This window comes from Telmatherina bonti (assembly GCF_933228915.1).
Source record: "Telmatherina bonti genome assembly, chromosome: 15".
Lineage (NCBI taxonomy): Eukaryota > Metazoa > Chordata > Actinopteri > Atheriniformes > Telmatherinidae > Telmatherina > Telmatherina bonti.
Genome location: NC_136613.1, coordinates 27,907,921 through 27,924,593, shown reverse-complemented (window position 1 = coordinate 27,924,593; position 16,673 = coordinate 27,907,921). Strand labels below are relative to the sequence as shown.

Genomic DNA, 16,673 nt, shown 5'->3' with positions numbered 1-16,673 from the left:
AGGCAGGCCAGAAGAACCCCAAGACCCAGGCAGCCGGCAGCCACCCCCAATCACAGACCCCAGCCGGCCCGTCCCGGAGCCAGCCACGCACCCACCCAGGAGTTGTCAGAGGGGCGGCCCCAGCCAGAGTCTCCCAGAGTCAGGGGGAACAGGCCCCAGTGGCCCCGGACCGGCAAAGCCCAGGGCAGACAAAGCGTGGGCCCCAGGGTCCCACGAGCAGAAAGCAGCCCCTCACTCCACAGGCAGAGGGCCCAGCCCATGTCTATGGAGAGCCAGGACACCCAGACCACCACCGAGTGGCAGCCATACCGCACCCCAGCGCACCAGTTGCGCTCCCCGGGCACAAAGGTCCTCCCTCCCCTCCAATCACACACACTCCCTCCCTACACACTCCCTACACACACCCTATCCACCCCGTCACTTACACTCACTCCAACTCGCACTCCCTTGCCCCTCTGCCCCCACTCACATACTCCCCCATCCACACTGCATAACATCCCCCCCTCCAACACACACACACACACACACACACACACACACACACACACACACACACACACACACACACACACACACACACTCCCCCTCAACACATCCTCACAGCCCTCATCACGCACCCCCTACTCAGTCTCCATTCACACACTCCCCCCTTTACACACACCCACACACACACACACCCCAACCCACCCCTCCACCTCCACTGCCCGCTATATGTGCTCACACTTCCCACTCCATTCTTCCACCTCTACACACCCACACACACCCCTTACCCTACCCCCACTTACATACCCCGCTTTTATTCACACAAACACCCCATCACACACTCCACTCTAAACACAGATACACCCTCTAGCCCCCTTCCATCTGGCCTCACACTCCTCCTTTCACACAAACACACTCCATCATTCACACACCCATTACATTATGCCCCCCAAACATATCCCTCTATATACCCCAGCCATCCTCATACGCCCACCACTCCTCCCCGTCCCATTGCCCACCCACTTAACCTGAATTCTTTTACCCTGATTCCTCACCTTTTACATTCATGCACCACCACACTCCCCCATGCACTCATGCACTACCACACTGCCCCATACACACTCGCACACACATGCACGCTGAAACCCCCAACTCCCTTGGTCCCAAGGCCACAACCAAGCACCAGGGCATGGTCCCGCCCACCACCACAGCGGCAAATCCAAGTCAGCCCAACCCACCCGGCGCATTTAAAATGATATAACATGTCATCAGGTAAAAGCAGGGTTAAAGGAAGCATCATACAAATAGAGGTGAACACATACAAGATTCAGAACTGCAGACAGCCTGACCACAAATGTAACCTCGACTTAAACTATGAAAATGAAATTGTTTCAACAGTTTTTGCCAACAAGGGAGGTTAATTCATTAGATTAAAGGAGGATTAGCATTTCTGCATGTGATATTAATATGGTATTTTGTTGAGTATTCCTAAGAACCAGATAAAAATGTGCACCAGGCTTGGATCTTTGGTAGCATTCAATTAATGAAAGAGTCCAAAGGTCATTACTGGTATGGAGCCATTAAATGAGTGTTTCTGGGTTCTGAGATAAGGTTCATGCATTTTTCTGAAAATAAATAACAAGGAATCAACAAATATTTAATTATATGGTTAATCCAAGATTTCATAGCTATATGTATTTCTATAAACTGAAAAATCATGTTAAATGATGGATGAAAAGGAAAATATAAACTACATACACAGATCTTAGCATGTATTATGCCCACACACTGATTTGAAAAAGCTATATCCTTACAAATGGCCTTATCTCCAAAACACATAGTAAAGCCATGTGTGCTGAATAAAAGAAGAAAGATAATGACTTTTTAACCCATCGGTGATCCGAACCATCTAAAAAAATTAAATAAATGAATAAAATATTTTTTAATAAAAGAGAAAAGGAAATCAGCCTACACCAAAGTTTGGGATCCAGTATTCACTAATTTCCTTTCTGGTAAGTATCCAAATATGTTAATGCTTTTCTGAAGAAAGCTGAGACTTTTGACTTGGGGATATTTTTTACTTTTTAAGAAATTTTTGGGGCGTGTGGCAAGAACTGTTTACTTAAGATGTGTCTGCAGATTACTGATGACTGGTGTACAACGAGGGTAAAGGCAAAAAGTTCAGTTTTTAGCAGTCAAAACATTGTTTTATTTGGGTTTCAGAGAATGTTTAGGACAGTAACCTTGTTGGAGAAGACATCATGCCAAACTTTCTTCCTGCTGGTATTTAATGAGTCCATTCTTCCCTCCAAAGCAGTAATCCACTTTTTCAGTTGCTGCAGCAAAAGCCAAAATCTATGTCCATGAAAACAGTTACACACTGTGTAACTGTGAAAATTTAGTCTGAATAATTAGCAAAACAATATTTTTAAATGACTCAGTGTCAAGCCAATTGAAATATTTACATTAGTGATTAAATTTCATCCAGCTATTTCAAACTGATGTTGGCTGTTTTAATATTTGCGTCCGACAGATATATATAATCGACCAATCAGGGAAGGCGTGTTGACAGCATCACCAGAGTTGGTTGCAAGCTATGCAGATGCCACCTTATCACTGCAACCTCATTCAAACTGTCACCACGGCCGAGCATCTTATGTTTTTTCCATCTAAGTGGTAGCTGCTGATGCCCACAGACATCCTAAGATATACCCTGAAGTACTCGTGGTCCTGTTTCAGCTCCTGGATTAAACAATTTAACTCCCCAACTTCTCCTCTCTTTTCTACAACAGAACCCCCAGTGTGTCTTTTTGTCTTTATCATTGCAGCATCAGCACAATATCATTGTTGCTTGATGTGGAAACCATGCTTGTTTTTGCCACCTTTCGAGTTTCTATAAGAATATTAATCATTTATTTGCAACTTTCCATTGCACTTGGTGTGCATAAACAAAAACGTGTATATTTCACCTCCAAATTACCGCAATTTTGTGTTGTTGTTTAGCATTGGTCGTGCTGTACACACAATGTCACAGGCTTCTGTGCCGTTTCAATAAATGATGGCGCAGTCGTGGTCCCTTTAAGGTGGTTTAATTTCAATTCCTCCAAAGTGCAGCAATATATACAGTGTCCCGTCCCAGTATGTACAACATTTACAATATCTACACCGATTTCTTACCAAAGGTTTACACAAAATGCCAGCTTTCGCAATACACAATCCAACCTACTCTCCACGTCTTCTAGCTCAGAATGAGCATCTTATAAACATCAAGCTCCTACCCTAACAGAAAGGTTCCCAATTATCCCAAAATTTCCAATTATCACAAAGAATGCAGTTTTTCTTAAGTTCTATTTGTTCTCCATAACAAATATGCTTACCAAAACATTCAACAAAGAATATAGATTTAAACAGCCCCAACATTATTGTAACCGTCATCACATAGGCCTAAATAAACAAGATAATTGATACGATGCAGCATTTCAGTGCATCACATGACGGTGACGTCACTGCCACATTGCGACATACGCTCGCGTCTAAAACGCCATTTTCACAAACTACCAGTAGACTGGGAGACACAGGTTAAATAATTGTCCAGCAGCTTATTCTCAGTATTAGTAGTGAGACAACTAGGTGTGCACCCTTAATAACCTACCAACAGTAGGTGGAATGTCGGGAATGCGACCGCTAAAACGTACCACAGGTGTGTCGCTGGAGGCGTCCAGGTCAGGACAGCTGTCAGGTAAGTAGTGTGTGTGTGTGTGGGCATATGTGTGGGTGGCGTCGTTTGGCAGTGCGCGTGACAAGCCCCTTTGTCGCACACACCTTTAGTAAATAGTTGTTTTTAATTCAATTCAGCATATTTTTTTCCTTCCTATCTGATAATTATTCTCACTGCAGACTCATATGTCATCAGTCTACTGAACACATCAGACCAGCTCAGAAATGTTAGCTTAGATTTTGTGATGAGAACACATGAAAGTTTTTTCTTTCTCTAAAGACACTTTCATGATGGTGCTGCACAACTTCAGAAAAAAAGTAACCACCTCAGTCTTCTCAAAACTAGTTCCCGTCCAAAAAGGAGGGGTTGTTTTGGCTTTCTAGCAATCTTTCAAGCAGCTTTCAAAGACATTTTTGTTTTTTGATCTTCCTGAGTTCAATCTGACCTCCACCATTGCTGGTAAATACCACAGCTTAATTATGAGCTGAGGAAGCTGGTACTTGAAAAACACTTTCGTCTGTTCTTATGGTGCCTTTCCTGCTACGTGGCCATCAATTATTTTAATTTTTGAGGTTTTAAGAATCTGATTAGAGGAGCCCATGGCTACTGTCTGCTGGAACAAGGTTTTACACAAAAAGCCTGGAATTTGCATCACTTCCTAGCAAACCTGAAAGCCTGAACAAGTTAATTAAGGTCTGACTCTAAAAGTTATCTAAGAGCTCAAATCTGTTCCAGTGCCTAAACCTTTATGTAGTGTATCTTTCTGCACTCATGAATGAATGCAATACAATTACATAAAATGTTAGAAATAATGTGTTTCTGCTGAGGCCGTGGCATTCCTCCCCTGTAAACGACATTATTTCAGTTATTCTTATTTTCCAGTGGACAGTGGACCAATGGCGTCAGGTCTTGTAAAGCATAGGAAACAAGAAGAATGACTTCTCATGATCTAACAGTGCATCTGTACCGCCTTATTTCCACAGCTGCCATTTACTTAATTGAGTTTGCTGAGTGTGATACCAAACATTAAATAATGTTATCAGGGTTTCTTTATTTTATCGTGTTCATTACCTCCAACACGAACCGTGTCCCTTTCCTTCAGGCTCAGGGAAAAACAAATTAGAGAAGTACTCCATTAACCACAGATTCCTTAATCATTCTGAATCTTGACCCAAACACTGGGGGAGGACTGTGGGATTCATGCATGTTAAAAACAGATTATAAGTCATGACATGTTGTTTCATTTTGCCCTACTGGCAGGAAAAAGAGACAAATCACACATTGCCAGTGAGTCAGTTAGCATCTGTGTTTAATAAAAATATGTACTTAGACATGCGCCCCCATTTTCAATTAAAGTGGGAGCATGAGTCCATCCCTGCGCTTACTGTGTCTGTGCTGGCAAATGTGTCTGATGTCTGATGATGGTTTTCATCTTTGTATTTTAAGTGTGTGTGTGTATGAGCAGACGTTGAGCAGTCATCAGACCAGCCAGGCACCAGTCCCAGACAGCGAGGTCAGTCATTCACTAATCATATTAACATTCCTCCATAATGACCGAATGCATAACTCTCCCTTTTCAGTCAAGTTCTTTCTCCCTCATCCATCTGCCTCATTATTGCTTTCCATTTCACCCTTTCCGTTCAGCCTATTTTCCCGGATTTTATCTCTTTCACCATCTCACTTCTTAACCATTCACCCATATATGAACCTCAACATTCACTCATTCATGAACATTTACTTCCACTTTTTGTCCGTAGATTCCTTCCCTCTTATTTTGCCTTCAACAAGATCTGCATCACACTTCTCTAATTGTTCTTTCATTTCCTCACCTTACACCCCGTTCCAACTCCCATCTTTCCACTTAGCTGACTGTGGAGACTCCAAAACCCTCTTTAGAACATGGTATGTGGCTTTAAGCTTGTTTATTTAACATGAAATGTGTCTGTATAGCAGTTTACATTTGATAAGAGAAACTGAAGTTGTCCTAATATGACTACAATCCTCACCGATTTAGCCCCGACTCTAGCCGTTTAGGAAACAATCATTTGATCAGTAAGCTGTTGATGCATATTTAGGAAAATATTTAAAGCTCATTTCTGATTCTAGTGGGATAATATACTGAAAATGAAAAATACTAAATGGTAGAATTAAAATATCAAACTCTATAGAATAATCAGTGATAAAAACATGGAATTGTGGCATCAATTATTATGAAAGATGTTTACCAACTTTAGTAGATTCAACATGGTTAATTTTGTTATTCTATTTTTTTTTTTTTTTTTAAAAGGACAAATATAATGCTAAACATGAATCCTGTTAAGATTCTTAGGCGATGGGTATAATAGTGGCAGAACTGTGCTTACTGTGGGTCAGCTTGGTGGTGTTTAAGGCATTTTTACTGCTTTGGATAGTGTGTGTGTGTGTGTGTGTGTGTGTGTGTGTGTGTGTGTGTGTGTGTGTGTGTGTGTGTGTGTGTGTGTGTGTGTGTGTGAGAGAGAGAGAGAGAGAGAGAGAGAGAGAGAGAGAGAGAGAGAGAGAGAGAGAGAGAGAGAGAGAGAGAGAGAGAGAGAGAGAATGAGGATTTCTACCATCATCAGGTTTGCTCTGACTGTTTTCCAGCAAAATCAAATGGAGGCTATGTGACTTGGCTGGAGCCAGTCTGCTTCAAAACGGTGATGCATTTGGCTTGATGTTCTGCAGTAGTTTTCATTATGAGCCTACAGTCATTTCCACATTGTGCATGAACACACACACACATTCACACAGAGGACGGTGTCCATTACTTCAGAGAAGTATTAGCAGTGTGTAGCTGCATAAGGTAACAATGTCATCATTGTAGAATGTAAGGATTTTTTTCATCCTTACAGGTAAACAGACACCATCAGGGTGAGTGTCTAGGGACACGGGTGGTACAAAATATCTTGTGTTTTTGCATGATTTTTTGAAGCAACACTAGTTCTGACTTGTTTTGTTGGTACACAAACATTGATTACGCACATTTCTGATGTTATTTTTTAGCCTTCAGAGTCCCAGGGCTAAGAGACTAAAACTTTTTCACAGACCGGGGCATCACATGACGACACATCGCATACAAGCAACTTGTTAGAGACAGATTTGAGTGTGAACCACTGATAACTAATCAAAGACACACAAGACGGGATTATTGGAGGAAGTGAGGGAAAGAAAGGAAGAGGGACAGAGAAAGTGAAAAGACAACACTCAGACTGACTTTTACTAGCTGGAGAGAGCTCAGATCAGAGACAGGATGCAAGACAATTTCAGACAAAAATAGTCTTCATTAAAGACGCATTATGTAACTTTCTGACCTTAAAACTGTTTTTCAGACTTGTTTGATAACACAGTGACATCTATCATGTTCACTGTCGTTGATTCGGGAAGGAAAAACAAGAAGATTAGATGTAAGAAACGGGACAAAACAAGAGTCGCTGTAAGATCGTCTTTTGCTGGCTGCAGAGAGCTAACAGGTCAGGATGCAATATGGAGGCCAAAATAGCTGTCGTTTGGGGTCGCGTGAGGAGGAAAATGGCAAAAGTCTTTAAATGGCATCTCACTGAAAAAAAACCTGCCAAAGTTTGACAGTCAGGCTTCCTAGGATTAGTATTAAAACATGGAAGTTCATTATCCAGAATTTGTGTGTAAAAAAGGACAAGAGCTATCATGGTGAAATGTTTTTTTGTGTAAGTGTTTGTCAGCAGTGCAGATCTAAACTTTAGATTTGAAGAAGTCCCTGGAGGCTCTTCTGAGCATCCCAGCAGCATGGATTTGGCTAAAGCTGCAGCTCCACAACAACAATGACAAGCTTTCAGCCTGGCTAAAGCTACAGCTTCAGGGTAAACCAAAGATTGATGATTATGTATCCAACATTTTCCCATAAAAGTACTAATAAAATCCCAACAACCTGTGAAGTCCCACACAGCTTCTACTATGTTTATTTGTAAATCTAAAGATTAATGAAGCCCCACAAAGCAGACACTGCACCAACCAATCTTGCTACTAGCCTGCAGAGCTTCAGACTATGAGCCACATAATAAGCTATGCTGTGAGAAAGAGGCTGTGTTTGTAAATGTGTATGTTCTTATCCTGTATTTTAATCTGTTACTTTCCACAGTAATGCTACTAAACACTGTAACACGGTCCCAGCGTAGACCCACACAAACACCATCTTGCCTGGTCCGGCAATGTGAATGACCTAACTGTTAATGGCTCTGACTCTGACAATAAGTCAGTTGTTAACCACCTCTAGCCAGTCATAACCACCAAACTCTGGTGATTACTCATCACGAAATGTGTGGATGTGTGCGTTGGGGGGGGGGGCTCAAATCAATGGCACAGTGGTCCGTAGGGACAGAGAAGAGACAGAAAGGAGAGACATTACACTGAGGGGATGTATGTCATATCTGTGTGTATTTGTGTCTGCATGTGAGTAAAACCATGCAACTTCCAGACAACTGTGGGCCCACTGAGTCGACCCTGACCCCGTCTTATCTGACTTGCACATTCGTCAACATAAACAAGCACAAAGCGGTTAGGAATCACATACAAAGTAAACAATAAGGGCGACGGTTAAAGTCATGAAAATACTTTTCGGAATAGTAATATTAAACAGTTTTTTTTCCCCATGTTTGCCTTTGTTTTCTCTTCCCCTCATCTTTGTTTCTCTTTTCTGTCTTACTTGACTGCAGCAAGCAGTTGCTCTGGATCATGAGCTCAGTTTCTCTTCTTTTCCATTTGATTCAGCACATTTGAACTGTTCCAGTGCTCTGCTTGTCCTTATAAGGCTAATGTGAGTAACAGCACTGGGCTCGATCCCATGATTCCACACACATCTGTCTGACTGCAGACTGTGTATTGTCTACAGATGAACAGAGTACGTGTGTGATGAGGAGTTTTCTAAGCGAACGTGTGTTGTTTAGGTCTTCCAGATCTTTAATCATAAAAACAGACCAACAAATTTATTCTTAGCATTCTGCTCTTTATCCAGTTAGTCAGTTGTGTATTCACTGAAGCCAACAAAAGACTGCCAGTCTTACTCTGCTGTTTCTGGAATAATGCTGATGTGTCAGATGCTAACATTACATCGATTCTCTCCGGAGATGCCAAACACTAAACTTTATCCAATTTGTCAAAAGTTTGTAATACAATCCTGTTCTTGGCGGAATCTGTATATAAAGGGACTTTTCTGGAGAAAAAAAAAAAGAAAAGCTGTGCACATGTCCTGCAGCTACCAACGCATCTGCAGTTAAATAAAAGCTTATCATATTGAAGTTGCATACAAAAAAGTCAGACAGCAAAGATTTTATCATTGCTTCTGTGTTTTTCCATGAGAAAATAATTTGCGGTGGAAACAGTTGTGTGTGGATGTGTGTGTTCATGCAGCAAATATGATAGCTTGGTGGCTAGCTGAGACTGCACGTGTTTGAGCATATATTTAGTTAAATGGCTCTATCCACATTATTTAGTGCATGCATTGGTGTATGTGGGTTTATTCATGCAGACTGAGCAAAAAAGAAATTACATATTAGACTCCTTTGAAATGCATCCCCTGAAAATCATCAATTAAAAAAAAAAAAAAAAAACCTTCTTTGAGTGTTGTGTTTGTGTGTGCTGACTGCCAGCAATGCAGGCTGATGTCTGGGTGAATGGTACAGTATATTCCAGTGGATTTATGGTCACACGGAGCTGGCATTAATAACACAGGCTGGAGAAATATGGCCTTACTTGGTATAATGGGAATACTAAAGAACATAATTCTTCTTTTCTCTCTTTTTCCTTGAAATTCTGTCCCTCTTATTGCACTCATTTTTGCTACAAAGCCTATTTACTTGTACATCTTTCCATTCTTCCTGGACTTCCATGTACATGTAGAGACCAACAATATCAATCAGCTCAACCACCGAACGAAGGCATTTCATTCCCAATGCCATATTAAATAGAAAAACATGATGGACAAAAAGGATGAATCTCTTGTTTGATAAAGGAGAAATGGGAAGCATCGAGGTTCGGAGAGTGGCATAATGCTGGGAGACCATGAACCAAAGTGAATACAATGGAAAACCATTAAGAGGGAGAGGAAAAAGAATAAATGGATTGAGAGAGAGCTGAAAAACTTTTTTAAATTACCTTTTTTTCCCTTTAAACTATTAATGTGAAACACAAACGACTCTCTTAACCTGGCCTGTTTTAACACCAAGTCACACTCAGCTACAAGCTTTACTGCTGTCTCTTACTGCTAATAGAGAGTTGGGGTTTAATCCCCTGCCTGACCACCTGTAAAACACACAAGCTAGCCTCACTATTTTTATCTTTTAATGGTTGAAATCACATGGACAACTTCAAGGTCATGAAGAAAAAAAGAAACGTGCGTGTGTGTGTGTGTGTGTGGGAATGGAGAGATAGAGTTTTTTTCTGTCCAGAATGATGGTAAAGTGACAAACACACCTGCAAACACAGCACGATCTGGACTAAACATATCTGAAGGTCGATATTAATGGTATTTTAATGAGGGGAGGTTTTTTAAGGAGATGATGTGAAGTTACCTGTAAACGCAGCTTCACGCGTTCACATGGACTGAAACTAAAAAGAGAACATTTCCACACTTAATCTGGTTTTATATGTAATTTTGAACAAAAAGCAACAAAACTACTGAAACAGACTTAAATTTTATAAGTACACTATTGAAGCAAACACAACAGACAATATTTAACACTTAAATATCAATTTCCATATAATTTTGATGGGACACCTACTTGTAACTTGGCCTCCAACACCTGTCTGGTATTGCTGTAACATGGGAGAAGTGGGTGGGGGTATCATGTCTTGGAGAAAATGATGTTGCTAAGACACGGAAAGCTAAGCTTTGGCTACTGAGGACATGAGGTCTGGCAGCTGGCGGGACAAACTCCAGCTGCAGAGCGTGAGGAGGAAGAGGGCTGCGTGGAAGCAGGTGGGGTTGCTCCCAAAGCTGAGGCTACGGCAGCATGAGGCGGCTGCTCCTTCGCTGATTCTAGCCAATGTTTTGCTCACTGGATGATAAATTTAACTTTTCTTGCAAGGACAAGGAGCAAAAAGCAACTCGAGGGGGTGTTGAGCTTGTTTTACTCAAACATGGCATAATATTAACTTGCCAGATGAAACACTTTCTAAATCTCTTACAGTTAAAAACTAGCTGCAGTGACTCCTGGCAAAGCTGATGACCTCCAAACATGAACTGCTCGCTCACCATTGGAAACAAACTCGACTCTGGGGGAAGATGGGCATGTAGTTTTTCTAAACGCCCCACCAATCTCATAATGCTGACACGAGAAACACTAAAACCAAACATGTCTGGCATCGGATAGTGGCGATCATATGGCACGTTTCTTATGGCAAGTAGAGGCTTCACATGTACTTTTTCACATTGGCTTTTTTTTTTTGCCAGAAAAGAATATTGTACCAACAAGAATATTGTGAGCTGCAATATCTGCAGGTTTCCTAAAAATAATTGGACATCCAGGCCTCCAGCGTGCGACCACGTGTGACTAACGTTTTCTTGGTCATATCGGTGCGCCGAACGTTTCTCACGTCTAGATGTAGGAATTATTTCTCCCTAAATCTGTGTCCATTCCCTCCTTTCCTGAGCTCAGGTAAGAATGACAGCATGATAAAATGTAAGTTCACTTCTTATCAACTAAAGCCCCCGATACGACGGGCAGCATGTGCACAACAAAAGACGTTTGCACATGCTAGGAAACGCGAATATTCATAGACTCTACCAACTATTGACATCAAAACAAAACCCAATATGAATTGTATGCAATTATAATGGGAAAAAAAAAATGAAAACAGCACAGTTCACTTTCAAGCTTTCGCTTCAACTTCAAGCAAACGTCACAAACGTGACATTTGAAAGCAGACGGCTGAATATAATGATGGCCGTCTCCTCGCTCTAAGAGCCTTGACGTGTAGTAATTTATTTCTTTGACAATACTATCACCTGTTCAGATACATAAAACAACAATCATCCTTTAATTTGACTGTTGAAATACATCACAAAAGTGTCTATCTATTAAAATATCTTCAGTAATGAGACAACAGTAAGCATACCATACTAGAAATGCGAGGACGAGAAATTCTTCCTCATCAGAATTCATTCTCACTCATACTGACATGAGAGGTAATTAATTGAGTATAAAGGATTTATGACAAGATGTTGTGCTATAAGATCCTCTTAACAAGGTCAAACAAGGAATATTACAAGCTATTTGTGGTATTGTGCTTAGTTAGATGTTAAAACAACAGATTGAAACGTCAGAATAAAGTAAAGCTGCAGATACAGAGTGCTCACCTAAAATCACCCTGCTCTGCAAGCGCGGGCAGAATTATTCTGTCCACCCCCACGGTGTTGTTCTGCTTCTACGGGGTAGAAAAACTGCTTCTTGTTAGTCATGGTTCTCGGCTGGTTGATACTCGTGACTAATGTAGCCACACACACACAGATTGTGGAACTAAGTTGTGTTATGATTATAAGGAGGCTCTTTGTCTTTCTCGGTGTTAATAATCGGTGTTTATTCCCCAGCATTACTGACCAATTTAAAGCTTCTCTAATACTCTGGGTTTTTTTTTTTTTTAGCCAGATGACTCAGAGGTTGCTAAAGTTATGTTTTCTAGTATATATATGGAAAGTTATAAGAATTTATTTTATGAAACACAAGGTGGGAAAAGTTATCATAAAGTGCTGCACATCTGTTTATTGTCTATAATGATACACCACATGCCACAGGCAGCAGACATCGGCTGAAAAATAAGAGAAAATAACAGATTTTACCATGAAGATTTTATAGTATAGGTGTGAAATCTAAAGTAAAAATAAGAAAGGTCATGGGAACAGAGAGCTGGGATTTTCCCGAATTCTATTGTGACCCATACAATGGTGTGCCTTTCTCTGGATGCTACTACCTTAGAAAGAATATTGGAGGCAGTTCAGAGGGTCTGAAGCCTTGAACCAAAAGACAAAGAGAAACAATTCCTGAAACATACAGACACACACTCCAAAAAGGAATACTAATAAAAACATGGTAAGTGGACACACAAGTACAAGCACATGAGATTGTCTACATGCAGGGCAGGACCGGACATAGTTCTGACAGCGCAGGGAATTCAGGCTCCATCAACAGGATATGATACAAGATCCTCTTATAAGGGGACACGGGCAGCATTTGCAGGCGGCACAGATGGGCAGTTCTGCCGAGTTGCTGCGACAACAACTCTGAATCTGCCTCATATGTGTTTCTTAAACTTCTTGAAGGCAAAAGCGATCCCCTCATTTTGTTCACTTCAACAATGAAACGATGACTTGTTATTTTATTATTCACAAGAAAAACAGAGCTGCTACTAGATGTGAAGCTCCAGAGTAAAAAAGCTTTTTGGGTCTTAATCATGAAATAAGTACATGATATAGAAAACATGTAAGAGTTCAAGTCTAAATACATAAATACATTCACATCAACAGCAAAAAGTCAAATCAAAGCATTTATGTGCAGCATGTTCGGAAGACTGTTTCTGTGTTAATGCATACATGGACTAATGCTGACTATTTCTTCATTGTGAAGATAGATAAGAGACATGGATGAGCTCAACTGCTGAGGGATGACTGTCAAATTCAGCACAAACTCCAGCATTTGTCAAGCCTTAGGTTCCTTTTTTCCTGCCAAATATCATGAGGTTTGAAGTAACTGCAAAGTGAGGGTAAATTGTAGCCCAGGACAAATGAGTTTGGCAGTTTCTAGGGAAACCAAAAAAAAAAAAATCCGAACCTCTCATCCTACTCACTGAAGGACAACATCCACTTCAGTTGTACTCGTTTTTGTGGGATAGCTAAATAACCCAATTAAAGAGAAGGACTGACCGATTTAGTGACTTGTGAAACATGAGTTTAAACCATAAACCAAACTACTAACTAATACAGTCGCAGAGGTTTATGTGACATCAGGATGCTTGTCTATAATTCTAGCAAGTTTCTATGAACTTCTCCTCCCCCCCACATTAACTACTAGTCTATGAAACTCATGTCCAACAGCAACTAATGGATATGTAACATTTTTCTCATAGCTACATGAATGCATATTTTTGTAGAAAAATAGCTCATTCCTAACAGCTCTAAAAACCCCGAAGCACCACCAAACAAATACACTAACAGCCCAGTGTAAAAGCAAATTTGGGTTTCTAAGGTATTTCATTTAGCATCACAATAACATTAGCAGTTAATGACTGACTTAAAACGAACAGACTTATTTAAGCCTAAGTACAGGAGAAAAAAAGATGAAAGCTATTGATGATAATTAAATCCTATGTTAAAAGCTGTGTCACACCACCCACCATAGAAACTGGCTTCTATAACGTGGCTCTATGCAGGACTGTGTGTGTATGTTGTGTGTGTATGTGACAACAGCACAGCACCCTGTTGATTTAGTTCTCCTCTCCTCGGGGAGAAAGTCTGTTGTCTTCTAAAATACACCCACCCGCCCACCAGCGCACAATGCACTCACTTGGAAACAAAGTTGTAGTGTGGCTTTTGTTGCCTGATAATTGTTTTTAGGCAAACATAATTTTGCAAGCTGAGACAGCCAACCCATAACCATGAATCAGTGAAATGGTAATGGAGCCATGGGGGAAAAAAAAAGAAAAATATTCAGTACACTGTGGTAACATTCCACCAGTAGCTCTCGTTCTCTCTCCATTTGCTGCTAAATCTCTTTTTTCATGCAAATAAATCTGCATTGCTTTTACGTTTGCAGACATGGAGCAAAAAATAGAAAAAGGTATTTAAGGAGAAACAAACAAGCCAATAAAAGAGAAATTGAATTAGTTTGCCACAGGCTCATCAGCATAACCATTACTTTCCAGATTTTCCCGTAGAAAACCAGTCAGGTACCATTACTTTGCTTACTAATTGCATCATTTCTAATAAGGGGGCTGGAAAGATGTGATGTCTTACAAACTTTTCTTTCCCCTTTTTTCAGCTTGCAAACTTCAAACTTCATTTCCACATCTGAAGCAGGCCAATTGCTCTCCCTCTGCTTTTTAAACAGCAACAAAGTTTTCCTATTTCAGGCAGAAAACAGTGCAATACGAGCCAATCGATCGCAGGGAATGACCACTGCCCCCGGCTGTTTGCAAACCAAATGACTTTTCTGCTTTAAAAAAGGGTCTTGTATAACTTTGGATGAGATATCTGCATGGATGAAAAGAAAAGAAAGGTGATCATTTCAGTACTGTGTCATGTAAAGCCAACTAAACGTCAGCCAGCAGGAAAGTAAACTGGATAGGTGACTAGTTGCAGATTGTTCACCTGGTCCCTGCTGTGCAGTATGAATAGTAGAGACACAGTGAATACACATTATTTACACTAAACAGTCTAACAAAATAAATCCTATTATAACAGACACTAATAGCTTTGCATTGTAGCCACATTACTACCTTCTATGTGCAAAAACATCTGATATAAAAGTGCTTTTTTGTTTATGGTCTCTTATACAAACAAAACACAATCAACACTTCTCATTTAAAACAATACACACTGACAAGAAGAGACATTATCTAGCATCTATCCGTGCAACAGGACCAGCATGCTGCACAGTTCTACTGTGGCTTCTGTGTTGTACTTTTCTATTTGTTTTGTCATTTTTGTATTACATCGAGCCTTCTGGGCCACCACCGAAAATAGTAAAATAAACAAACCAAAAATGAATAAATAAATAAATATGTAAAAAAACAAACAAAAAAAAAAAAAACATTGCAGGTGTGCAAAGATTTGTGTTGGTTTTAACAAATGTGATGTCAATTAGAACTGGTTTCCACCAAAAATGGCAGCACCTGTTCTGGTGTTTGTTTATGCAAAATCAGGAACAACTTCTGTGCAAACTATGCTTTATGATTTATAAGCACAACTTCTTTCTTTATATAGCAAATGACTCTTTAAATAGACCCATCATGTAAAAACAGACACACCGGCTCATTAGCATGTAAAAGAAACACCACCACACCGATCCTCAACTCAGTCAAACTTTTAAATGTTTTTTTTTTTTCTATTAACCAAATTGCTACTTAGATGTAAAATTGATTACATTAAACTTTGCATTAAAGTTATGAAATGCTGATTAATAGCAAATGTTGCCTGTTAGGGCAATTCCATCAATCAGGGGAAAGGATTAATCAACATTATGACTGTAATGGTTTTCTCTTGTGGCATGTTGGATAAATGAATCCTGTCGGCCGGGCAGTCAGCCTCATCGTAACACTCTGGAGCTGCTGAGACTTGTCTTTAACTTTAAAAAAAACATCAAAGTCCATCTAAGAAGCATGTTTGCAGTCTTCATTTAAGTGTTATTATTCAGGCAAACCCGCATGCTAATGTGGTTGGTATGCACTCTGATATTATTAATGCATGGATTAGTTCTTATATTATATTTAACTATAAGCAATAAGGATGTGTAAAAGCATCTGGATACAGAAAGAATTTCTTCTTTACATGTTGCTGTGGTTAAACTGTGATATCCTCCAGTTAACATACCAATTAGTTACAGAGGATTAATTGTAGCTCCGTGGCGAAGAACTAAATTTGGTTGCACACAGGGAATTTCCTTTTTTCTTTCTTTTTTTTAATTTGAAGGACTTAAATCATAAATTAATCGTTTCCCAACATCACACATCTCACTCAGCCACTCTTTACTTCTGAGAAGGATATATATATATATATCTATATATATATATATATATATATATATATATATATATATATATATATATATATATATATATATATATATGACCCTCAGAGAAGATGGACATTCTCAAAAGGCAATAGAAATTTAACTTTCTTCCTTTAGCCTCGATTAAACAAAGACTTCGCTGATTTTAGAGGATGTAAAGAAGACATTCAGAAGTACAACAATGGTGGAAAATTATGCAAACACTG

General features: G+C 40.0%; 1 protein-coding gene across 1 annotated transcript in view; it reads right to left on the bottom strand.

Annotated features, from left to right (window-relative positions):
* The window catches only part of LOC306766896 (partitioning defective 3 homolog B-like), a 230,308-nt gene that overhangs the window by 44,172 nt on the left and 169,463 nt on the right, over positions 1–16,673 (bottom strand). The window contains exon 22 of the mRNA XM_079254754.1: positions 96–234. Coding sequence (XP_079110880.1) covers positions 96–234 — 139 coding nt within the window. The remainder of the gene's footprint in view (positions 1–95; positions 235–16,673) is intronic.